The 26,481-nt window shown below is 47.6% G+C and overlaps 1 protein-coding gene across 1 annotated transcript in view; it reads right to left on the reverse strand.

The window, feature by feature from the left end:
- The window catches only part of LOC123407419 (polyubiquitin-like), a 70,200-nt gene that overhangs the window by 42,764 nt on the left and 955 nt on the right, over positions 1–26,481 (reverse strand). The window contains exon 2 of the mRNA XM_045100552.1: positions 7,277–7,714. Coding sequence (XP_044956487.1) covers positions 7,277–7,714 — 438 coding nt within the window. The remainder of the gene's footprint in view (positions 1–7,276; positions 7,715–26,481) is intronic.

The raw sequence follows: 26,481 nt of genomic DNA on the forward strand, positions 1-26,481 counted from the left end.
TATTTTAGTGTGTCACACTTAAGAAAAGTTAACCCAATTCTCCAGCTTTTGAGGCAGCATCTTATACCCAAAAGCAGATTCTGGTAGACAGAATAAAATGGTGTGCCAGTGCCACTAATGACATCTCTAGCACACTGATACTTTCAAAAGTGCTTCCTATTCACTTTACTCTCTTTTTAAGTACGTATATATTTGGTTGACATAATTCATTGAGCACCTAGGCTCCACCGGCGAGAAAAGGTTTTTTTTTTTTTTAAAAAAGGAGGATTTCCCAGGCCTATGCATCATGATGATGCATGCAGTCATTTTATTGAATAAAGCAGTTCGAAACAAAGTGCAACCCACAAGGGGTCTGAAATGGTCTCACAAAAATAAGGAATATTACCTGTCGTCATCGGCAAGATAAAGATAGGCCACGATGATTATACACCTAGCCTACTAATGTGCCGCCATCCATATCGATTGAAGATATCTAGTGCTACCGTCTTCCATCGGCTGCACCCAATAACCATATATAATCTCCCTGGACTCCACAGGCGTGAGTAACGACCACATACGGATCCAGGCAATAGCTCTGAAGATGACCTGCTAAAAGTTGTTGAATTTCTTTCCCTTAAATATCATACCATTTCTCCAATTCCATATAGCCCAAAGCATGGCACAAATCCCTATTCAAATGTGTCTAGATGTGATGAGATCCACTCCATTTAGCCCCGTCCCAAATAACGTGTTCATACTCGTTGGAGGAGTAATGTTAAAAGTATATGAATTGTACGCATAGGAAGTCTTGCCAAAGGGAACTCAAGAAAGAGGTGTTTAATAGTCTCGTTGTGATCACAAAAGCATCATCTAGGGTTACCTACTCATTTTCGTTTAACCAAGTTATCTATCGTAAGTGTCACTTCTTTGTGAACAAACCACATGAAAATCATAATCTTCCGAGGTACTTTAATTTTCCAAATGTGTGGAGAAGCAGGACATTATCAATGTGTGAAGAAGTATTATTCCGGCATTGATAATGTCCAAGTACATTGATTTCACTAATAAACTACCACTTGTAGTCAATCTCCAATGAATCGTGTCAGCTTGGTCCGAGAAGTGAACTTCCATCAAACGGCGGACTAGATGGAGCCAGGCATTCCAACATTCTCCTACTGGATATCTTCAAAATTGAATATTAAGAGGAACCGTTTGCATAATTGTAGCAACATAAGTATTTTTACATTGTACAATATTATATTAAAGTCTGATATTATATGGCTAGAGGCGTCTCTCCTAACCACGTATATTCCCATAACCTGGTCTTGTTACCATTCCCAATGTGAAACTTCACCCTATGGAAAAAACCCTCCTTTGTTCTCATTAAACCTTTCGAGAATGGTGAGTCTGAAGGTTTCTCTGTAACTTGAGCCAATGTTTTGGATTGTACGTACTTATTACGCAGAATTTGTACCCATGTACCTTCCATCTCCATTGATAGTCTATATAGCCATGTGATCGATAGGCATTTATTTTTTATTTGTAAATTCTCGATTCCTAACCCACCTCGATCTTTGGGTTTGCACATCATGTCCCATTGAGCAAATCTGTATTTCTTTTTACTATCGTCACTCTACCAAAAAAAACTTGGATCAATAAAAATCAAGTCTCTTTCATATCCCCACTAGTACTTTAAAAATGATAATAAGAGCATAGAAAAACTTTTCAATACTGAATTTAGTAACACTAGCCGTCCACCATAAGACATATGTAAGGCCTTCCAGCAACTTAGTCATTTTTCAAACCGATCCTCTATACTCTTCCATTCCTTATTAGTGAGTTTTATGAATAGTGATACCCAAGTAACTAAACGGGAGAGAAACCATCTCACATCCGAATAATTGTTTGTATGTATCTTCTTCTTCCTTCGCACGTCAAAAGCAGAACAATTCACTCTTTTTAAAATTTGAGTCCCGATAACTGTTCAAACAGACATAGGATCAACTTCATATTTCTATCTTTGTCAAGATCATGTTCCATGAAAAGAACCGTATCATCCACATATTGTAGGATGGACACCCCCCCATCCACAAGATGTGGAACAAGCCCTCCTACTAGATCGCCCTCTTTAGCTCGACCTATGAAAACTGTGAGCATATCAGCTACTATGTTGAATAAGATCAGGGACATCGAATCTCCCTGTCTCAATCCTTTGTGGGTTTAAAAATAATGACCAATATCATCATTCATCATAATCCCAACACTACCATCTTTAACAAAAGAATCCACCTGAGACCTCCAAGTCTCATTGCATCCTTTCATTCGTAAAGCTTGTTGGAGCAAAGGCGATCTAACTTTATCGTATGCTTTTTCGAAATCCACCTTAAAGATAACTCCATCGAGTTTCTTGGAGTGGATTTCGTTAAGCGTCTTGTGTAGGACAACAACCCCCTCAAGGATGTGTCTACCTGGCATGAACGATATCTGTGTGTGTTGTACATCCGAGTGGGCTATCCGCGACAGCCTATTCGTTACAACTATAGTAATTATCTTAAAGCTCACATTCAGCAAGAAAATCGGCCTGAACTGTTCTATCCGGATGGCCCCCTCCTTCTTTGGTATGAATGTAATTCTTCCAAAATTGAAGTGAAATAATTGTAGGTGTGTGCTAAACAAGTCATGGAACATGGGCATCCGATCATCTTTAATAATATGCTAACACCTTTTATAAAACTCAGCAAGGAACCCATTTATTCTCGGGGCTTTGTTTTACTTCATTTTCATAATTGCTTCAAACACCTCTTTCCCGATAAATGGGGCTGACAATACCTCATTCTCTTCATCGTTGAGTTGAGGAATGTCGATACGGAGTTATCTTCATGAGCTCCGAATAATTTTCTATAATATTCAGATACACACAATTTAAGGTTCTCATGCCCTATAATTATACCCTCATCTTGTTCAAGCTGAATTATCTTTTTCTTCCTATGTTTTCCATTAGCTATCATGTGAAAAAATTGTGTGTTATCATACCCTTGGACGACCCTAGACACTTTCACCCTTGGATTTTGAGAGAGAAAATGGAGCAGGAACTAATTACAACGTGAAACGCGAGGTTGTCGATCTTGGCGGATGGTGGGTGTACTATATCAAAAACGGTGGGGACATCGAAAATTCGCACCATACAATGATGGTCCATGCACGGCACGGCACGTAACACGTTCACGCATGAATTCATGATATTTTAGTCTGTCGCACCTAAGAAAAGTTGACCCAATTCTCCATCTTTTGAGGCAGCATCTTATACCCAAAAGCAGATTGTGGAAGGCAGAATAAAATGGTGTGCCAGTGCCACTAGGGCATCTCTAGTATACTGGTACTTTCAAAAGTGCTTCCTATTCACTTTACTCTTTTTTTAAGTACGTATATATTTGGCTGACACAATTCATGTAGCACATAGGCTCCACCCAGGGGCGGAGCTGGGCTCCGGGCACCCAGGGCCCAGGCCCGGGGCGTGGAAACTGTTACAGGCTATTATCTGTATATAGCTTTTTCTTCAGGCCCGGGGTGCAGCGCTGTCAAAAAATAAGGCCCAAAGCCTGATGGGCTGGATCATCTGAAACACACGCACACACGTACCAGGACCTTCCCATGACGCTCGATCTAACTTGTACTTAGGGACAGGAGAAGTCAGCGTTCGTGCCGCCGCGAACGATCTAACGTGCTCGATCTAACTGTCACAATCAATCTCCAACAGTCGAGAATTCCGGCCGCCTTTTTCCGCCGTGGCACCGTCCCCGACTGCCTCCGCCCTCCCACTTTCCCGTCGCTCCAGGCTACCGCTGTCGTGTGCGCCGTTTGTCCGTGCAGTGCGCCATCCCCTGCTGGCTGTTTCACTGCTACAAGTTGGTATTTTCCTTTGATGTTTTAGCGTTGCATTTGTATCTTGTTGTACAATGTCAATGTCAATGTCAATGTGACCTCCGGATTACTGTGTACCAACATGTAAACTACTCCGAACTAAACTTTAACTGAAACTGTGTGTGCGTGTGTCTCCCAGTCATATATCTAGGTTGTTATTGAACTCAAATTGATGTAATTGCCAATTTCATTCATACTGTAGAAAAAGAAGATGAAAAAAATACTTTTCACCTGTGTCCGCAACGGGGGTTTATATACCAATCATTTCACATGGAGGGAATCAAATGGCTGAGATGACTGAATCAATACAACAAATTGAAACAACAATAGAAATGACTGGTTTTTACATTTTTATATGTCGTGCAAACGGCGTTTACCTCGTCGAAGTGGTAAGTTTTTAGATTTGTATCAATGATAATTGTTTCACTTGATGTTTTTGTTTTTTGTGAAATTATATATGTTTAATGCCTTGAAGGTGTTGATTCTTCTACCGTTGATCAAGTTATGGGAGGCACCGATGAAGTAATCAACAGATTTGTTTTTTTTTTATTTCTATATCACTATTTGTACTTATGACATGTTTTATCTATTTTCTTAGATCATTTAACATCAGGTTTAATTTGTAGATTTATTGAGAAATTGAACTTTATTTTTGTATGGTTCCGCATCAGGTATTTTTTTGAAATGGTATGCTATATAGCTTTAAGTGCCAATGTTTTTTCATGTTATCTAGAAGAAATTCTGCCCGGGGTTTGCTTCATTCCTGGCTCCACCGGCGGTGCATGTTATCCCGGACACAGTGACTTGTCTTGCGGCATGTGAGGAACCAGCATTTGAACAAAACAAAAAAGGAACCTTCATTGGAAAATTAGTGCCGTTCATTGCCTTTGCCGTTTGATGGTTTGGTATGGTCAGTAACTGCTAGCACCATTAGTAGAAAACAGGGCTTTAGTTGGCCTGGTCTAATAAGATTATTAGTCGTGGTCGTGGCGAGCCTCGTTCAAGGCGTGTACGTCCTGAAGCATGATCGGTCATGGCGAGCCTCGTTCAAAGCATGTACAACCAGGAGCGCGGCCAGCAATGGAACCGCAAGGGGCCCGACACACGTGCGCTGGCCCACTTCGAGATGCGGTAGGCGTCCATGGGCGCTACCGACTCCTCCATTTTCATTGTGGTTTACACGTTCCACCTCATCGGCCCCATGGTGGCTGCCAACGCCCCGCATTATGTCATCGCCTTCGGAGGGACCGTCACCAAGAAGGCTCGGTGTCCAGGGACGCCGAACTTGATTTTCTGCTCATACGAAGCGTCAGCGAGCACACCTCTCGCTTCTGCATCACGATGTAGACCATTTATGAAGTCGTGGTGGCCATGAAGCATGGTCGCGTCTGACTGGACACTCGCTAGGGTCCACCATCTCAATTCATGGTGGGAAGATTATGGCCTGGGCAAGGGTCATCCTAACTACATTCCTCTTCAACACGTCGCTGCTCTGCGCTGGTGGAGAGGATTCCACGGAGGAAGGTGGAGCAGGGCATCGACATCACCAAGTGCTTTGTCATGTACAGTCGGGTTGTGTGATGTAAGACGACAATAGCGTACGTGTGGGAGCAGAGGAGGTCGTGAAAATCCGTCCACTGGCGAGAATGGTGCCGGCGACGGCTGCCGGAGGTGCGGGCGGCCGGCGACGCAAATTCCGATGACAGTGGCGTGATCGAGCAGGAGTTGTGCGGCTTCTTATTTTTGGCTGGACTAGAGAGAGAGAGGGGGAGGGAGGGAGGGAGTGAGGGAGAGAAAGAGAGAGGGAGGGAAGGAGGGAGAGGGGGGGAGAGGGAGAGGGGGAGAGCAAGTTTAGGGAGTCAAAAACTCAAAATTTGAAAAGTTTTGGGTTTAGGGGGTCTTTTTGCGCAAAATGTCACTTGTTCTTCCCAAATCTGAGTTCTAAAGGTGCCCAAAACCAAGGTTGCCACTATAGAGAACCCTCCCCCCTGTTTTAATTATTGTTAGCGGCCAGATCAATAGCATAGAAGCCAATCCTTCTCTGAAGGAATCTGTAGGTCAAATGACCAAATGATAAACGGCCACGATTAATGGAAGACACTTTTGCCAGGGACCATACATATTGGTTAAACTCCGAGATTGAGCAGAATGACCGGTGGTAAACTAAATAGTTAGGGAATTCCCTCTACGGACATCTATACGATTAAAAATAGCACTGCTCCAACTAGTAATGATGCCCCTAGGTACAAGGAATCTAAATAAATTAATAAAAATATATCAACAATTGTTAATGAAAGCATGATCAAAGGACTGCTTCTTAATTCGTGGAGGCAAATAACAGCATATCGTCTAACATCAATAACATTATGACAGAAATAATATTTTATCGTCAAAATTTAAACCATGAAACTGCAAACACAAAATATAAGGTCTTAAGAGAAACCATCAGAAAATTACTAGTAATAAAATAACCCATAAGCAAGATACTAGTAATAAAATAACAAAATGCTGCGAAGTAGCATCTTCTTGTAGATTAATTAGCCAGCGTCTTCAACCTCACTTTTGGTCGCGCCAGTTGATGAGGGAAAGCATCTCTTTTTCACCTTGGATTTCCGGATTCTGCTTTCAGGTTGAAGGTTCACCTTAAAGCCATCATACTTATTGGATCTTGAGCTCCTCCTCAAGTTAGCAGCATCAATAGGAGTTGTAATCTTGCGTTTAGGGTGCTTCTCCTCAGGAGAAATATCAGTGATAACATCGGAGCCTGCATTGGAATCCTGATCTTGACCTGGCTCACTCTCGTGTGGCTGCTTGAACATGCTATAGAGCATTAGTCCTTTAATTACGTGTGCTTGTAGTTGCAAATATGTAATGCCCTAGGATTTGTGTTGGGGCAAAAGAAGTTGATTCCAAGAAAGAAAAATGGTGTTGCAAATGACAAAAGTCACGGATAATATAAGTATGCATTACGATGTATGGTGACATAATTTGCACAAGCACGTCAGCCAAATAAACATGCGTTACTAATAACTCGGGGACATGAATTTGTTGCCATTGTGTGCCTCCGTATATTTCTAATTACATGCACCATTAATTGACGTGGGGCGTGGAAACTAGTATACAACTATATATGTAATACTCCATCGGTCCCAAAATATGTGAGCACGTGACAGCATATATAGTTGGTCTTCAGATGCATATATAACACACAAAACTACCAAACTAGAACTAGTAGCAGTAGCAGAGAAGGAAAACATAATGCATATATACTCCTGTGCTTTGTAATCAGCATCGTGCACCAGAGGACTAAACTTTCTCAAAGAATAGAAAAACTACAAGTCTTGGACTAGGTACTCACCCTTGGGCATCGACCAGCGCATGATCGGAGGCGGAGCACGAGGTGCAATGTGGCGTGGTCCTGGACGGCATAGTCGGCCAAGGTGTGACCATCTTCCAGCTGTCTCCCGGCAAAGATCAACCTCTGCTCCTTGGCGGCAATGCCGTGTCTCTCCTGGATCATGGCCTTGACACAGTTGACGGTAGTGTGAAGATCATCAAAATAGTGGGTAGTGGTCTTGCCACTCAACCCTTTGACAAAGATTTCGATCTTGCTTGTCTTACGCAGACCGAGGCAAAGAGTGGATCTATCACGGATGCGATAGTAGGCAACGCTGCGCCTTTCGTCTAGCTCCTCGTCGGCGAAGATAAGGCTCTGCTGCTCGTGAACCTTGGCCTTGACGATGTTGATGGAGTCCGACGGGTCGACCTTGACGGTGATCTTCTTGCCGGCGAGGGTGTCCACAAAGATCCACATCTATATATATTGAATAAAAGCACCAAGGTGTCAGACCCGAACTGCTCGAGCTAGCTCTCTCTCACTCTCTCACTATGGATCAGAGGTAGACGAAGGTGTTTTTGTGCCGCGTGCAACATGCAGCTTTTCTGTTTCATTCCTCCACTTAAGCAACAAATACAAAGCTAACTGAAAACGAGAGAATCGGGGAAGGAGCGGGTCGTGTGCGTTGCCATCCCAACGCCCCGCGCGCTTCGCCCGTGATGCGCCCATGACCATCTTGTTCGTGCCATCCCACGATCAGGTCAAGGCCGCAGCTAAAGGAAGATCTAGCCTAGTCTACGCCCGAGTCGCAACTCAGGTTATTTGAAATCAAAAGCGAAAGATACGGTGGCGCCTTCCTCTCTGACGAAACTGACGGAGAGGGAGAACATCAGGTGGTAGTCTGACGAAACTGAAGAAAACTCCCATCATCTGCAACTGTTGTTAGCTGACAATCTCCCCCTTAATCAGTTGCTGATGTTGATCATCCCCAGTTTCTCCGTAGCTCTTGAAACTTCATGCGAGGCAGTGCTTTGGTCATGATATCGGCCAGCTGCTCGCTCGTGTGAATGTGATCGACGGCAATCCTCCCGTCCTGCACGCATTCCCTGATGAAATGGAAACGCGTCTCGATGTGCTTCGTCCTATCATGGAAGACAGGGTTCTTGCAGAGCTGGATTGCCGACTTGTTGTCGATGAGAAGTGGGGTTGCACCTCCTGGATCACCGAGCAGATCTCCAAGCATTCTCCGCAACCAGACCCCTGTGCACGCTGCTGCGGTCGCCGCCATGTACTCGGCTTCGCAGGATGAAAGGGCGACCATCTTCTGCTTCTGGGACTGCTAGCTGATCGCGCTCCCCCCGAAAGTGAACACCATACCTGATGTGCTTTTCCTATCATCGACATCCCCGGCGAAATCAGCATCACTGTATTCAATCAGCAGTGGTTCCACTTCACCTTTCTTGTATATGCACCCAAAGATCAGTGTGCCTGATATGTATCGCAGCACCTGCTTCACCGCCGCGCAGTGCTCTGTCGTGGGAGCCTCCATGAACCTGCTGATAAAACCTACTGCATAGGAAATATCTGGTCGAGTGTGTACCAGGTAGTGGAGGCTTCCCACAATGCTGCGGTAGAGATTCTTGTCCACCGGAGGGTTCGTGTTCTCCTTGCTCAGCTTCAGGCGAGGCTCCATGGGGATGTGTACTGGGTGACATCCTCCCATCCCAGCTTTCTCCACGATCTTGGCTGTGTAGCTCGCTTGCTTCAGCTTGATCGAGTCCGTTCCCTGATGCACCTCGATGCCGAGATAATAGCTCAGCAATCCAAGGTCACTCATGGAGAACACGGACATCATCTGTTGTTTGAACTGAGCGATGGCCTGCAGACTTGATCCAGTGACGATAAGGTCATCGACGTAGACCCCCAGCAGCAGTCGCTCCCCGCCGTCACAACGCATGTAGACGGCATGCTCGGAAGGGCTTCTCTGGAAGCCGAGTGCCACCAGTGTCTCGTCTAACTTGATGTTCCAGGCCCGCGGCGCCTGACAGAGCCCATACAGCGCCTTGGAGAGACGGAACACCTTTCCTTCTTCGCCGGCGCGTTCAAAGCCTGGTGGTTGTGTGACGTACACCTCCTCCTGCAACTCTCCGTTGAGGAAAGCTGATTTGACGTCGAGGTGGTGCACCTCCCACCCAGCCTGCGCGGCTATGGCCAGCAGTAGCCGCACGGACTCGAGCCGTGCCACCGGAGCGAACACTTCCTCATAGTCCACCCCTGCGCGCTGTGCATATCCCTTTGCGACGAGCCTCGCTTTGTGTTTCACGATCTCGCCCATGGAGTTCTTCTTGAGCTTGAACACCCACTTCACCCCGATCGCCTTCTTGCCAGGCGGGAGCGTGGTGAGCGTCCACGTGTTGTTGTCGTCGATAGACTGCAGTTCATCTACCATGGCTGACCTCCAGGCAGCGTGTGGCTCAGCTTCTTCAAAGGAGTTGGGCTCCTCCCCCGCCACCAGTAGCAGCTCCCCAGGATCCAGGGTCACTGGCTCCGATTCGTTGTGAACGATATCGACCATGCGGTACCGGCGTGGGGCTTCCTGGGAGCCCAGTGCCATGTATGGCGTGGTGCCTAACGGAGGGGATACGTACCCCTCCTTCACCCCTTTTCCTTTGTACACCCCTGGCTGCGGAGTGTGTGCGTGCTCCGGCGTCTCTCCACACTCTTCAGGTGCAGGCGGTGTGTCAGCGAGGGGAGTGCCTGGGCACAGACCCGGTTCTCCTCCAGTCCTGGGTTGCTCTGGCTGCCACGTAAGAGTTGGGGCGGGAGTGAACTCGATCGTGAACGTCCCCTCCCCCGCAGTCTCCATCTTCCAATCCCAGTGCGCCGTCTCGTCGAAGACAGCGTCCCTGGTGAGGTCCACTCGCTTGCTCACTGGATCGAAGACGCGCCACGCCTTGGTCTGTCCATGCTCATACCCGATGAACACGGTGCGCTGGTTGCGGTTATCTAGTTTCTTGAGGCCAGGCCGCGTGACCTTGGCGTGGGCTATGCACCCGAAGGTGCGGAAGTAGCTCACCGCCGGCTTGTGACCATGCCAGGCTTCATAGGGAGTCATGCCGCGCACGGCCTTTGTTGGTCCGCAGTTCAGTAGATGAACCACGGTGGTTATTGCCTCTCCCCAGAACTCGTTCGGCATCCCTTTTGCCTTCAGAAGACACCGAGCTGTCCCGACCACAGTTTGGTTCCGGCGCTCTACCACACCATTCTGCTGCGGCGAGTACGGGGCAGTGAGTTGCCGGTGTACGCCGCGATCAGCCCAATACTCTCCAAACTCGATTGAGGTGAACTCCCCGCCCCTGTCGGTGCGCAGTGCGCACAGCTTGCTGGAGGTCTCCAGCTCTACTCCGGCCTGCCAGCGCTTGATCGCAGTCGGTGCTTCATCCTTTCTGCTCAGAAGCACAATCCACATGTAGCGAGTCTTGTCATCTACAAGCAGCAGGAAATACCTTTTCCCTCCATGTGTGGGCGGTGAGATTGGTCCGCAGAGATCACCGTGGACAAGGTCTAGGCGATCACCGGCCCGATAGGCCGCTTCTTGTGGGAAGGAGGCGGGCCGCTGCTTGCCGACCATGCAGCTGTCACACACCTGGTCGACGTGCTCGATCAGTGGCATCCCGCGAACCAGGTCGTCCTGGGACAGCTTCCGAAGCACGTCAAAGTTCAGATGCCCGTAGCGGGCATGCCACCGCCATGCATCCTCGCCAGCAGACGCTGACAGGCACACATGACGTGTGATGTCCAGCTCGACGGTGTAGAGACGATTCCTCGTCCGGCCCACCTTGACGATGACGTTCTCCTGGCGATCTCGCACCACCACCATGCCGCTCCGGACCAATGCGGTGCATCCCGCCTCGTCGAGCTGTCCGACAGAGATAATCGAGGTGCGCAGCCGAGGTATATAGTATACCTTCGAGAGCACGCGGTGACGCCCTCCGTGGGGGACAAAGACCATCGTTCCGCGCCCCTCGATCTCGACCACCGACCCATCACCGAAACGCACCGTGCCGGCGACGTGGCGATCTAGCTCAGAGAAGACGGTAGGGTCTCCTGTCATGTGATTCGAAGCACCGGTGTCCAGGTGCCACGTGGGTTCCTTGGCGTCCCCTGCCGCCCCGAGGTTCACCTCGGCGCTCTCCTCGTGGAGATGCACGAGCTGATCCCCAGACGTGTCGCGGTTGGGCTCATTAGTGAGAGGCGTCACCTGTGCCATCAGTAGCGTAGGGTCTTCGTCTTCTGCAGCCGCGAGATGAGCCTCGCCCGTGCCCTCGTCCTTCATCTTCTTGCGACACTCGCGAACCCAATGGCCGCTAATGCCCTAGTAGCGACAGTTGCCGGAGCGCTTGGGCCCGCCCTTTCCGCCGCCAGGACGAGCGGCGTTCTTGCCGCGGTCGCCTTGCCCCTTCCCTTGGAGTTTCTTCCCGGCGCTGGCCCCCCCCGCTAGGGGACCCGCCTTGATCTCCTCGCTTGGCACGCGCGTTCCACTCCTCCATGGTGAGGAGGAGCTTGCTGCCGCCCTCTTCCTCAGTGTCCAGTTCGTAGCGCTCCTCGGCCGCCTTGAAACGGCCGATAACCTCTTCGATCAACGTGGTGTCCAAGTCGACAAGGTTGTCGATGGAGAGCGCGAGCTGCGAGTACCGCTTGGGCACGATCCGCAGCCACTTTTGGATGACGCGCTTGTCGCTGATCGCATCTCCAAGTTCCCCAAGACGCGCGCACAGCCCTGTGAGGCGCATGGCTAGCTCGTCGATGGACTCACCGGACTTGTGATGCAGCTGGTCAAACTCCCCCCGAAGGTTTTGGGCTTTGGCGTACCGAACACGCGCGGATCCTGCGCGCATGGCTCGGATCGCCTCCCACAACTCCTGGGAAGTTTTGTGTTTCCGGAGCATGGGCAGCATCTCAGCAAGGACTGATCGGAGGATGAACTCCATCGCCCCCTTGTCGTTGCGGTACCCGTACTCCTCGTCGAGGTCCTCGGCGCCCTCGATCGCGCGCCACATACCTCTCGCCTGCATCCCAACCTCCATGAAAAGGCTCCACTCGGCGTAGTTCCTGCGTGTCAACGGTGGCACGTTGGCGTGACCCGACACGACCGGAGCAAATTGCCTCGCCACCGCCAGCTCGCGCCCTTGGCCGACCGCGTATCATGGCGAGCTCTTGCTTGCGTCGTCGTCGGCGCCTGCCGCCTTCTTCTTGCCATCGTCACCCGCCATCACAGGTCGCCGGATCCTTTCTACGCGGCTCTGATGCCACTTGTTAGACCCGAACTGCTCGAGCTAGCTCTCTCTCACTCTCTCACTATGGATCAGAGGTAGACGAAGGTGTTTTTGTGCCGCGTGCAACATGCAGCTTTTCTGTTTCATTCCTCCACTTAAGCAACGAATACAAAGCTAACTGAAAACGAGAGAATCGGGGAAGGAGCAGGTCGTGTGCGTTGCCATCCCAACGCCCCGCGCGCTTCGCCCGTGATGCGCCCATGACCATCTTGTTTGTGTCATCCCACGATCAGGTCAAGGCCGCAGCTAAAGGAAGATCTAGCCTAGTTTACGCCCGAGTCGCAGCTCAGGTTATTTGAAATCAAAAGCGAAAGATACGGTGGCGCCTTCCTCTCTGACGAAACTGACGGAGAGGGAGAACACCAGGTGGTAGTCTGACGAAACTGAAGAAAACTCCCAGCATCTGCAACTGTTAGCTGACACAAGGATCAGCAATTTGGAGGGTTATATTTTGCTTGAACTAGGGGATACTAGAATGAACAAAAAGGAAAACTAATTTACCCGTCGACGGATGGGGATTAATAAGCAAACCTAATGGAGTACGTTCTGGTTTTGTGCTACAGATGAGATCAACAACTAGCTCGTGTACCTTCCTGCGTGAACTCGATGGCGACGGAGAGGCGGAAGGAACCGATCCGGTGTTGTTTGTTGGCTCGAAATCGGTAGACCAATGGAGAGGTGAATATCGTGATGGATATGTATATATATCGCCAACGGCCCACATCCCACGGATATGGTTTAATCTGCAGGTTCCTTCCAAGCCAAGGTGCGTGATTTTGCCTTCGGAATCGGCCCTTTCCATTTTATGAGACTACCGTGACTTATCATGGGCTTAAGCTGGCCGGAAGGAACCTGTGTTGGTGTTGAGATGGGTGGATTGGGGGAGAGCTGAGAAGAACAACCAAAGTTTGCGCTGCTGAACTGCTGCAGCTTTTCGCGTTTGTGTTCCCTTTTATTCAGCGATAGAATCGTGCGCGCAGTGAGACTCGCTCAGCTACTAGATCGTGCCATCCCACGACCTCGAGCGCACTCCTGCCACTCCTACTATGGCGCCGCAGATCGCACACGGCGCGTCTTGCGGCCCAGGCTAACTAACCAGCGAAAAACAGTCTAACTGAATGTGTAACTAACCTAGCTACGGCTACGGCTTCGGCGTTCTTTCTGACGAAACTGAAGAAAGAAAGTAAACGGTAGGGCGCTGGTGCGGCAGGATTAGGCTAACAATTCACCCCCTTAATTCTGCCACACCGATCTTCGCTCGCATCTCCACGAACTTGATCTTCCCCAGCGCCTTGGTGAGGATGTCCGCGAGTTGCTCATCAGTGCCGACGTGATCAACGTCGAGCTTGTTCTCTTCCAAACACTGACGGATGAAGTGATACTTGATGTCAATGTGTTTGCTCCGGTCATGGTGCACTGGGTTCTTGCTCAGGGCGATTGCGGATTTGTTGTCGACGTAGAGTTGGAACTTCTCCGTTGTTCTCCCCGTTAGGTCAGCCAGTAGGCGGCTGAGCCACACTCCCTGGCACGTCGCCGCCGCCGCAGCCACATACTCCGCCTCGCAGGATGATGTTGCCACCACCTTCTACTTCTGCAAGGTCCAGGTGATCGTGCTGCCTCCGAGAAAAAACACCACACCGGATGTGCTCTTGCGGTCGTCCATATCACCGCCATGGTCGCTGTCGCTGAAGCCGACCAGCGCAGGGGCCCCAGCACCCCTTTTGTAGCTGCATCCATAGTGCAAAGTGCCTCTGATGTACCTGAGAATTTGCTTCACTGCAGTCCTGTGCCGCGTGCTAGGAGCCTCCATGTATCGGCTTGTCACTCCTTCAGCCAGAGCGATGTCAGGGCGCGTGTTGACGAGGTAGCGCAGGCACCCTATGATGCTGCGATACTCTGTCGCGTCCGCCGGCGGCGAACCATCCTCCTTACTCAGCTTGAGCCTCACCTCCATGGGAGTTTGGCTCGGGTTGCACCCGGCCATGCCGGCGCGCTCAAGCACCTGCTCGGCGTAGCCTCGCTGTGAGAGAGTGATCCCATTGTGCCCCTGCTTCACCTCTATCCCGAGATAGTATGACAGCAGTCCGAGGTCGCTCATCTTGAACAAGTGTTGCATCTCTACCTTGAACGTAGCGATGTCGTCGCCGTCTGTCCCTGTAATGATCAGATCGTCGACATAGACGCCTACTAGAAGGTACGAGGTCTCGTTGCCGCGCCTGTACACTGCATGCTTCAAGGGACTGCGAACGAAACCGAGTTCACAGAGGGATGCGTCGAGCTTTGCGTACCATGCCTGTGGAGCCTGTCGGAGCCCGTACAAGGCTTTGCTAAGCTTGAGGACGCTGTGCGGGTTGTCGTTGTTGATGAAACCTTCTGGCTGGTGGACGAAAACTTCCTCGGCAAGGTCACCATTCAGGAACGCCGACTTGACGTCCATGTGGTGCACGGACCAGCCAGCTGTGCGCGGCGAGCGCGATCAGAACGCGCACCGTCTCCATCCGCACCACTGGTGCAAACACCTCGTCGAAGTCCACCCCCTGGCACTGGGCGTACCCTTTCACGACGAGCCTGGCCTTGTACTTGACCACGTTCCCTTCGGCGTCCTTCTTCAACTTGAAGACCCATTTGAGCCCGATCGCTCGTGACCTGGTGGGCAGTGCCGCCGGCGTCCATGTGTTGTCGTCGGCGATGGCCTTCATCTCGTCCTCCATCGCTGCCCTCCACTCGAGGGTGGACAGCGCCTCCTCGACACACACCGGCTCGTCTGCTGTGGCGAAGCACAGTGTCTCGATCTCGTCGTCGTCGAACACTGGGTTGGGCCCCTCCGGAGGTGTGGGCACGGGCTTTGCGGCGTTATACACGCTCGCCAGGTACCTGTACTTGGGAACTGCATCTGCGTCCGCTGCCGCGTCCAAGTTGCTGTCGCGTGAGGAGGGAGAGAGCCGTCCTCCTGTTGCCGGGGGCGTGGCGACCGCGGTCGACGCCTGCCTGAGAGTGTCAGGGGATTTCGTGTGCGTCCCTGTCTCCCCGGCGTCGATCACCTCCTCGCCTGTCTCGGTGTTGTACGTCATGGTGAAGAACGGCGACAGTGTCTCGCCTCCTCCACCATCAGAAGTCCACGGCCATGCCCGCCGTTCCTCGAACACCAGGTCACGGGTGACATGCACTCGATTTGCCGCCAGGTCATACACCCGATAGGCCTTCGAGCCCTCCTCATACCCGATGAACACGGTGAGTACGGAGCGATCGGAGAGCTTGGTTACTCCGGGTCCCGTCTTCTTCATGTGGGTGATGCAGCCGAATGTGCGAAGGTGTTCGACCGTGGGGCTCCTCTTGTTCCAGGCCTCGTACGGCGTCACGCCGTTGAGGCTTCTCGTCGGTGCTCTATTGAGGATGTAGACGGCGCATTTGACCGCCTCTCCCCAGAACGTAGCCGGCATGCCCATGCCTTTCAGCATGCACCGAGCCATCTCCACCACGGTCTGATTGCGTCGCTCGACGACGCTGTTTTGCTGCGGTGAGTAGGGCGTGGTGGTGTGGTGCACGATGCCGTTCTTCTCATAGTAGGCCTTGAACTCGCCGGAGTTGAACTCACCACCCCTGTCCGAGCGGAATGCGCGCAGGCGGCAGCTCTGTTTCGCCTCTGCGAGAGCCTGGATCTTCTTGAACCGGGAGAACGCCTCGTCTTTGGACTTGAGGACCTCGAGCCACATGTATCTACTATAGTCATCAACTACTAACAAGAAGTACTGATTACCGCCTGCTGTAGCTGGTTTGATCGGCCCGCAGAGGTCGGTGTGCACGAGATCCAGAGCGCGCTTAGATCGGTGCGGGCTCGCACGCGGGAACGCCAGGCGATGCTGCTTCCCGAGCATGCATCCATCGCAGATTTTGTCGACGTGGTCCACCTGCGGCATCCCGCGCACCATGCCCCTCGTGGACATGGCCTTCACCGCCCGGAAGTGGAGATGCCCAAGCCGTGCGTGCCACAGCCACGCTGGTTCGTCCAGCTTGGCCACCAGGCAGACCGGCATGGCAAGGTCCAGCCGCAGTATGTACAGACGATTTGCCGTGCGCTTGACACGGACAAGGAGTTGCCGCTGTTGATCGTAGACGCAGAGATGTCCGCCCTCGATCACGGACCTGCAACCCTTCTCATCAAGCTGTCCGAGCGAGATGATGTTGGCCCGCAGCTTGGGGATGTAGTACACATCCGCGAGGACGCGCTGGTTGCCATTCGCGCAACGGAACATGACGCTCCCCTTGCCACTGATCGTGACGAGGGAGCCGTCCCCGAAGCGCATGGAGCCATGCAGGGTGTCATCGAGGTTGGTGAACGCATCGCGCGCGCCGGTCATGTGACTACTGGCGCCGGTGTCCAGGTACCAGGTGCCATGTGCACCGGTGGTGGCCGGAACGATGCGCTCTTCGTTGAGGAAGACTGCCTGAGCGCGCGCTGGTACCTCCTGTACGTTGCTCGCCACGCCCGTGCCCTGGACCGGGCGTTCGCCCTCCTCGATGGTCGCCAGCAGGAGCGCTGGTGGCTCGACATCCGCCTCGGCGAGGTTCGTCGCCTCACCCTGGTTCTGGTGATCACGTTCCGCTTTGCGACACTCCCTGGCCCAGTGACCAGGAATGTTGCAATAGCGGCACTTTCCCTTGCGCTTCACGCCAGAGGCCTTCTTGCCTCCGTCGCCGCGCCCGCCGCCCCGCTCCCCGCCTTGAGGTCGCGGGCCGGAGTGCCCCTTGCCGTCCCTGTTGCCAGAGAAGGATCCCTGGCCTTGGTGTTGCTGGCGCGCGTTCCACTCCCTCTCCGAGAGGAGTAGCTCGCCTACCCCGCGATCCACGTCGTCGAGGGCGTAGACCTCTTCAACGGACTGCAGACGGCCGCACAGCTCCTCGATCGACAGTGTCTGCAGGTCGACGAAGGATTCAATGGCCATAGCCATCTGTTTGAACTTGCGCGGCACCGCTCAAAGGAATTTCAGCACGGCGCGGTACTCCGACACAGGGTCGTTAAGCAGCTCCAGCTCGTTCACGATTGCTATCAGACGAAGAGAGAAGTCTTCGATAGACTCACCATCGCGAAAGCGGATCTCTTCGAACTCGCGGCGACGGGTTTGCGCCTTGGCCTCCCGCACACGCTCACTGCCCATGCGCATCGTGCGCAGAGTCTCCCACGCCTCCTTGGCTGAGTCCTTGCCAGCGAGGGCATGAATCATCTCCGGAGGCACCGCGCGGAGTAGCGCAGCCAGAGCAGCGCGATCGTCGCGATCGCCGTCGCCGTACTCCATGGCCTCCCACAGGCCCTGTGCCTACAGTTGCACGCGCATCACCATGGCCCAGTCGACGTAGTTGGTGCGAGTGAGCGTCGGGTATTGGGCAGAACCAGCGATCTCCCTCACCGCTCGCTCGCGAACCACTAGCTCGCCATGACGTCCACGTCGTGGCGGAGGCGAGTGCGACAACCTGCGTGGGCGCACTGGCGACCTGGAGCCGAGGCGTTGCGGGCCGTCTCCGGCGCCGCTGTTGTCTCGCTGCCCGTTGCCGCCCGCGTCCTGCTGGACGCCGCTGCCGTCGCCTTGCTTCTCATCGCTGGCCAGCGCCTGGTGGACACTGCCACCAGCGCCCTGCCGCACGCCGCGCCCTCCAGCCATGGATGCTTGATGGCTCTGATGCCAATTGTTGGTGTTGAGATGGGTGGATCGGGGGAGAGCTGAGAAGAACAACCAGAGTTTGCGCTGCTGAACTGCTGCAGCTTTTCGCGTTTGTGTTCCCTTTTATTCAGCGATAGAATCGTGCGCGCAGTGAGACTCGCTCAGCTACTAGATCGTGCCATCCCACGACCTCGAGCGCACTCCTGCCACTCCTACTATGGCGCCGCAGATCGCACACGGCGCGTCTTGCGGCCCAGGCTAACTAACCAGCGAAAAACAGTCTAACTGAATGTGTAACTAACCTAGCTACGGCTGCGGCTGCAGCGTTCTTTCTGACGAAACTGAAGAAAGAAAGTAAACGGTAGGGTGCTGGTGCGGCAGGATTAGGCTAACAACCTGGAATCGCCATGCCCGAAATTCGCACAGGCTGTGGGTGCACTCACCTGCCAAGTTCCGTCGCCCACTCATTTTGCCTCGCGATTCGCGTAGTAGGTCAGTCTTGCACGATGACATAATAAGTTTTAAGTTTTAACGTTTGAGAACGTATGTTTTGATTTAAAGTTCAAATTGTAACCAGCTTTGAAGATATATAAATTTAAGCAATTTATTTCTGTCGGTTGTAGACATAAAATAATAAGTTTTTATCGATCGGTCATACTAAGATTCAAGCAGTGAAGCTTAACATATTTTTTCAAAAATCATCCAAATATATTCAAAACGGATCTTATCTGAAAGCGATTGTCATGAGAAACACGGATGTAAAAAGGAACCTTAATTTTGAATTTTTGTTTAAGTGATATGAAACTATGAAAATCGAAAACCGAATTGAAAAACGGGCACCAGGGGTATGAGTGCCGCGGCACTTGGGTGCCAAAAACCCTCTCCCCTACCTAAGCTACGGATTGTCTATCCCTCAGAAAAAAAAAACTATGGATTGACTAAAAAATACCTAAGCTATGGATACGTCATACATATCGGCTCTGATTATTCTATTCTATGAGATTGCCGTGCCAAAAAAAATGATACTATTCTATCCTATCAGATATGAACCAAGCGTGTGTTCAAAAATGAATCAAGAGATTTAAAAAGAAAAATACTAAAAGGATTGCCGCAATGTGCAGCGGTAGAGATTTAGCAAACAAACGAAATAAGATACTTCAGTTCAAACTTTGGAGATGCGCCACAAATTTGTAGCGGTTGTTTCTCTCTCTTTTCTGAAACTTGTGCACCGGCAAGGGCCCATATTCATATTCATACACCAACCTCCTTCAATCTTCAAGGACTAAGCCTTTAGCCCATCTTGGGCTGCCCCATAGACAGCCCTCTTAAAAAAATATACTAATTTTCATAATTCTCATCCAGTGACCACGCACAAAATAAAACCTCCCTAATCCTTTTTTTTCAAAAGAGATTCGAATCTCTTATAAAAGTTCATCGCCAAAAATAAAAAATATTTCATTGATTGCTCTAGACCTCCCGTAATCTTGTTATATTAATCATCATAATATCTATTTCATATGTGTGGCTACAATTTATATGCCATCACACAGTTTTTTTATCATTTCAATTGGAATCCTAATAAACCTTAAGAACTTGGTTAGATTTGACAAAATACACTTTGTGCGAAAGATTTGCTGCAGACAAAACATTATCGACGAAAATATATTTATGTAAGTCAAATATCCATAGACACGCGCATTGGTAGACATCCCCTGTTTGTCCGCATAATATGGTAGTACACAATGTGATGCACGAAATATCTGCCATCTTTTTCCAACAGCCATTTTTTTTGCCAAATTTGCACAAACAAAGCATCCAAAAACACCCAAATTTAAGCACAAACATAGCTCATTAACCATAATCTCAACATACAAACATATCTAATTATACATTCACCATAGTCTCATACAACGTTGTTAATTATCGATGCAACATTCGAAATTCAATAGTAATTGAACATAGAAGTACCTAACAAGACATACCACATAACATGCAAAAATAAACAGATGCAAAACAGACTACCGGATTTGAGGTGAACGGTGAATGTGTTGGTGCGATCAATGTCGCTTGTGTCGTCGTCGGACCCCCTCCAGTCGTCGCAGTCCTAGAGGCATCATCATTGGCGCGACGATCGCTCGGGTTGCGATGTCATGGCATTTGGGCATTCTCGATGCCCTGCTGTAGCAGCCTCACGTGGATGCGGTGATGGCGGTAGGCATGAGACTGCAATTCGCTCATGGACCGGCACTTCGCCTCGCGGACCTACCTCTCGTCATCATAGGACTACTCAAGTGTGTCTTGATCCTGGCCGTGTAAGCCCACACCACAAAGCTTGATAGATATGCATGTTATATATAAAGTACAAATTCACTTAATTATACATTGTGGGACGAATATTGGGCAACGTCTTCGTGATTTACTTATGCATTATTGGAAATTGCTAAATTTTCCAACACAAACCCACACACCGCACTATCGTAGGTGGAGCTAGAGGTGAATAGTGGCCCCCTTCGGGATGCCATAGTCTTGCATGGTGTGTGATCATGGTGTGTGTCCCCCTCCTTTTTGTGGATCATTTCCTTTGCTTTACACTTTCGACGGTATTTGAGTCCTCAACATCATAGGTAATGATTTCCCCTGTAAGCCCATTGACAATGATTTGATATATTTTTCTTTTCTTTTTCACTAATTTGGATTGCTTACCACGTATGACACGTGGCTGCTTCCTCTTTCTATTATATCGCATATCGACGTGAAGAGTGGATCCATCCGATATCATACTCAGCCAGAGTGCGCCTGCCCTTTAGCCCCTTCTTGACATAGATAAGGCGCTACTTATCCAGAATCTTTGCCATGACGATGTTGATGGTGTCCGATGGATTGATTATGACGGTGATCGCCTTGCCATTGTGGGTCTGGACAAAGATTTTCATCGTTGAAAGAGAGCACCAAGCATCAGCAATTTGGAGGAGCAGATAGTAGAACAATTACCAAGGGAACATTTGTTGCATGAGTAAGAAATCTCAATCCGACTAATTACAATTAACGATAAGCATGACTTGGTGAGGAGGATTGTTCACATCAGTAAGAATACTATTCCGGACATGGAGTTTTTAATCCCGAGCTCATATACTCCCTCATAAACAGTAAAATAAAAAAAAGTAAAATCATTCAAAAAAATCTGATTTTTTTTATAAACTTTGAGAAATGTTTCTTATGCTTACAAAATTTCAGCTCGAAATAACATTTATGAAAGACGTGACAAAAAAACAAAATGCTAGTTTTGGATACATTTTGGACAGTTGATTTTGTTTTTTCGCTGCGACTTCCATGAATGTTGTTTCGTACTGAATTTTGGTACACATGTAAAACATTTGTCAAAGTTTATCATAAAAAAATTCAGAATTTTTTGAACTACTTTACTATTTGTTTCGATTTTACTGTTCACGAGGGAGCATTTGTGCTCGGGAGTAGAATAGGACTTCCCTACTATTACTACTAGATGATGCCTCGCGCGTTGCTGCGAGACATTGCTAAAACAATGGGTAAGTAGTTGCTAAAAATCTATAAATAATAAAAAGCAAATGTAAGCTTAAAAACAATTATTGTTAAAAAATCTAATTTCTAACAAAATATGGAGGATAAAATCTAATGCAAAAAAACTACTTATAATTAATATGCATGAATTGATGATGTGGCACAATTGCATGCGTGGAGTAATGCAAAAAAATGTTATTTATATGTTGCATGCCTACTTGCTTATGTGTCATGGTTGCATGGCTAGAAAAATATGATAGTGCATGCATGAAGTAATGCAAAACATGTTATTTATGTCTTGCATGCCTACTTGCTTATGTGTCATGGTTGCATGCCTAGAAAAATTAGATAGTGGGTTGTATCTATTTAGAAATAGGAGATTATTACAAACACAGCAAATTTAAAGACTAAACCGGAGTGGGGAGGAACATGAACAAACTCCACCCATCTAATGATTCTGCAATATGGATACAGATCAGCGAGAGATCTCGTGTTTCAAGATGAAACCAGGAACCACAGATCTTATAAGTCACGCATGCAACCTCCCCAAATTTAACCCATCGATACATATTGTTTAGCAAACTTTGGACGTAGTGGGGATAGGACTGTGTGCTGGCTTAACCAACTTGTGATTATGGAATAAGTGCACTATATTTTCCTCCGCGATAAATAAAAAAATTGATGGGTCTATGATTGGATGGTAATAAATTACGCAACCTAACGGAGCAGTAGGTACGTACTACCTCCGTAAATCTATACCTAATAATAAAGCGACTATTGCTTCCGTCGGAAAACCCATCACGTCATTTTCATAAAAAAAATCTGTAATTTTTGTTATTCAACCCGCGCTTCAATTTCTCATTATGGTGGAATTAACAATGGAGGGTTTGATTTTTCAACAAAATAGGATAGGACTAACTACATTAGTTTGTTAGCTTATTATTTTAATAAATCAAAATAATTATAAAAAGATTAAAAGCGTGTGGTATTTTTTTTCTCCCGTTGCAACGCACGGGCTATTTTGCTAGTCTATATCTATACTTATACTAATTAGGGACTCCCTAGAAATTAGCACGTTAATTAGAAATTAGGAGCCATTAATCTGGTGGACCAACGATTTCTTACGGTGTAGATCTATCCGTAATATTAGTGGCTGAAAGTTTGCTCAATTTTGGAAAAAAAAGTTTATTCCTACATGCCAACAATCGTGACACGATTCTGATCCACCTTTTGTTCCTCCTCTAACTAACGAAGCCTCCCTTGAACAAAAAAAAAAACTAAACAATCTCTATCTCTCCCGAAGAGACAACCAATCTCAATCCACCTTTTCTTCCTCCTCTAACTAACGAAATCTCCCCTGAACAAAAAAACTCTATCTCTCCTCAAGAGACAACCAATCTCTAGCCTAAAAAACTATCAATCTACTCCTTCTACCCCACGACTTTTTCATGGAAAACAAATCTATCCAAGGTTCTTCCTCTTATACGTGATCTCTCTCTCTCTCTCTCTCTCCCCGCCCTTTTCAAGCCTAACAAAGTAAGTTCGCTAATGTACAGGATGTGCTCAAGGAGATTATTAGATCAAACAAAATTCCTAATCAGGATCAGATTTGTTTTCTTGCGCTAACACATGAATCCGTTGTTACTTTTTCTTTGAATTTGAGTCTCTTCCCGACATCTCTTCTTCATGTCTCCATGTCCCGTCCCTGCACTTCAATCAAAATTGGTTGTAGGTGTAAGCTGCTGCAGCCGCAAGCAGCGCATCCTTCTCGGCCTCTTCGCTCTCCCACCCTCTAATATGGAATCTGTTTTTCTGAGATAAAGAAACTGTATTCGCGTTGGTTGCGGTCTCGCCAAAAAGATTGAACAAGTGCATGTTTGATCTGGAGGTTATGTATGTGCATGTTCAGGTCAGTCGAGCGCAACTTCTACGTTGGAATAGATCGTGTTTATATCTCTATATACTCTCCACAGGTTGAATCCCAAATCTTCTCACGTACAAATATTTGGACACATCATGGAGTTTGGATTGAAGCACAACTATGTCCATCAAGTTAGCTTATAATGTATGAATTATTACACATCCTGTCAGTTTGCAACATCATCTCAGGTCAACCTTCTCTCATTGGGGGTGCCAAGGTTGTCTCTGTCCGTTCATGTCATCATGCAGGTTTGAGAATCGTCTTCACGTCCAAACATTTTTAGAACAATTTTTCTTTCCACTGGTTATAATAAATACGCTGCTTACAAACTACCCAAGAACCTTTTGGTTATCACTGTTCTATGTTCTTCTTTTTCAGTTAAAGCTTTGGATTTGGTAGCCGCTTCTAGAGGCAAAACTACAAGTACGAATCTTCGAAATTTTGTGTTATTTTATTTGTTTATGGTCTATCTGTCTATTTTATTACTATAGAAACTATAGATTTTAATAGCTACACATCTGGTGGACCTTCATAATAACTGCATATATTAATTTGTTACTTTGATATACTAATTTATATTACACACGTTTATTCTGAAGGATAAAATATTTTCTCAATTCGATTTATTTATTGCATAGGGAGACACGTAGGTGCCCGTTGCCTGAACCCCCAAAAGACAATATCTTCTGAAAAGAAAATATACAATAGCCTCCTGCTTGACAGTCTGCCATGCATGCGGGTTTAAAAACTAAAAAAGGAAGACGATCTATTATGGAGGAAATTTGCAGCCGAGCATATTCCGAATTCTGTCCTTGATAGATCGGTGCCGCGGCTTCAAGATAGGATTTGTGTCACGATTGCAACTCAGGATTTGTGTCATGGCTGAAGGTGGAGAAGCAGCCTATGCCTGACCATGGCCTCTACGCCTGGGTCGACTTCCTCCCCATCTATAGTGGGAGGTGACCAATTTTTGTGTCATCTCTTAACTTTCCAATCACGTTTGTGCGTTGCTCAACCAGTATTTAAAAATTGTGTTGTGTAGCATGCTGATTGCACCCAGGCATTGTAAAGAATCGTTTGGTCCCCTAGGATTAAATTTTGCAAGGAACTGACTATGTCTGGATTTATCCCGTCACATACATACAGAGAAGTTTATACTCTAACCCTATAATTAAACTAATTCTAAATATGCTGCTACTACCTAAACTATATGTGTGTAGGTTCTGATGCAAAATCTAATTAATCGACATTCCAATAATCTGGGCTACTCTTTTTGGAAGAACATATTCTAATTCGAGTTATGTCCAATGCATCTAGAGATTGGTGTGGCATGGAGGTTGCAATGAGTTGCAGGGAAGAGAAGATGTCCTTGAGAAATGTGGCGACAAGGGCGCCCGTGTTGGGTTGTAGGTATCGCTGGCCATATAGTTTTTACTGTTACTCCAGATCTGCTTCGTTTTGTATTCTTGATGGTTTTCCTTGGTAATCATTTGTATGCACACATATACATTTTTGCTGTAATTAATGGATCGAAAGGTATATATCAGTCCCATTAGAATTAGTATTTGTGCTATATTGAGTTTGGACATGGAGTTAATGTTGATCGGAAACGCTCTATAAACTAGATTAATATATACTATTTCATTTTATTCATGTGCCGTATCTATTGTATTCATATGCAGCTTTTTTCAATTGTAGACATAATTTATATGGGGAGAGAATGGATTGGTCAGTCTCTCTTATCAGAAGTGCGATGAGACACGATGAGACATGCTGAGATCATTGCGGTGAGACACGATGAGAGACAACCACACATGAATTTTATTTCATAGTTTTCTTTATGTTGATCTAAACATGATCTAACAACAGAAATTCATTTTAGTTTGACATTTGGAATGCACGAGAGCAACATAACGCATTCTGCGTACTATGATTCACAAATTAATCGAACTCATTATATCAAAAGTTTGACAAGGAAAATGCATGCTTGCACAAACTTGGTGTATAAGTAATCTACATAAAATTAGGAAGTAATAATGTTGCTACGATCATATAATAAACTTGTGCAAAAATAACATTATATTCCTAATCACTTGCATCAGTAATTAAATCATGTGGAATGTCCAAAAACAATTCTTGACATCCACATATATTAGAGTTGTATGATTTTTATAATATTCTCACATATGCAATTATAGAATCTTAGGTATTTTTAATCAATTGTCATAAACCTGTTTTTGCTCCCTCGCTATTATTTCATTAACTTAATTTGCACAATATATGATTTACAATCAGTGTTTATCAGGATTGATCTAGCTCCAGTCCATACCATGTATGTCATTCAATATTTTTCTGATGTCCATGTGATTTAACTCCATAATTTATTTATTTAGAGTTATTTTATTCAATGAATAAGACCTAAATGTAAATCCTCACATAATGGAGGTGCTCACGAATTTATCGACGAGGGAACATGGTACTCTAAGCTTACAAACGTCACATTTTAAGCCAACTCTGCCAAGAAAGAAATGTACCTAAATTCAAATATTGAATTAATTATTGATTACTAAAATCACTATATAATGTTCTGAAATTTAAAATGTATAAAAAAAAACTAGCCGTGCAAATGCACGGGTTGGCGACTAGTGTACATAATTTGACAAAAAGATCTAAAATGTCTCTCAAGTTTCCTGTAAGAAATACTCCCTATTCCGTTAAGAGATAGAGACACTGTCCAATATACAAAATACAACTGTGGCCGCTGTTTTACATGAATATGGCTGTCAAAATTTT

Source organism: Hordeum vulgare, chromosome 7H (genome assembly GCF_904849725.1).
Source record: "Hordeum vulgare subsp. vulgare chromosome 7H, MorexV3_pseudomolecules_assembly, whole genome shotgun sequence".
Lineage (NCBI taxonomy): Eukaryota > Viridiplantae > Streptophyta > Magnoliopsida > Poales > Poaceae > Hordeum > Hordeum vulgare.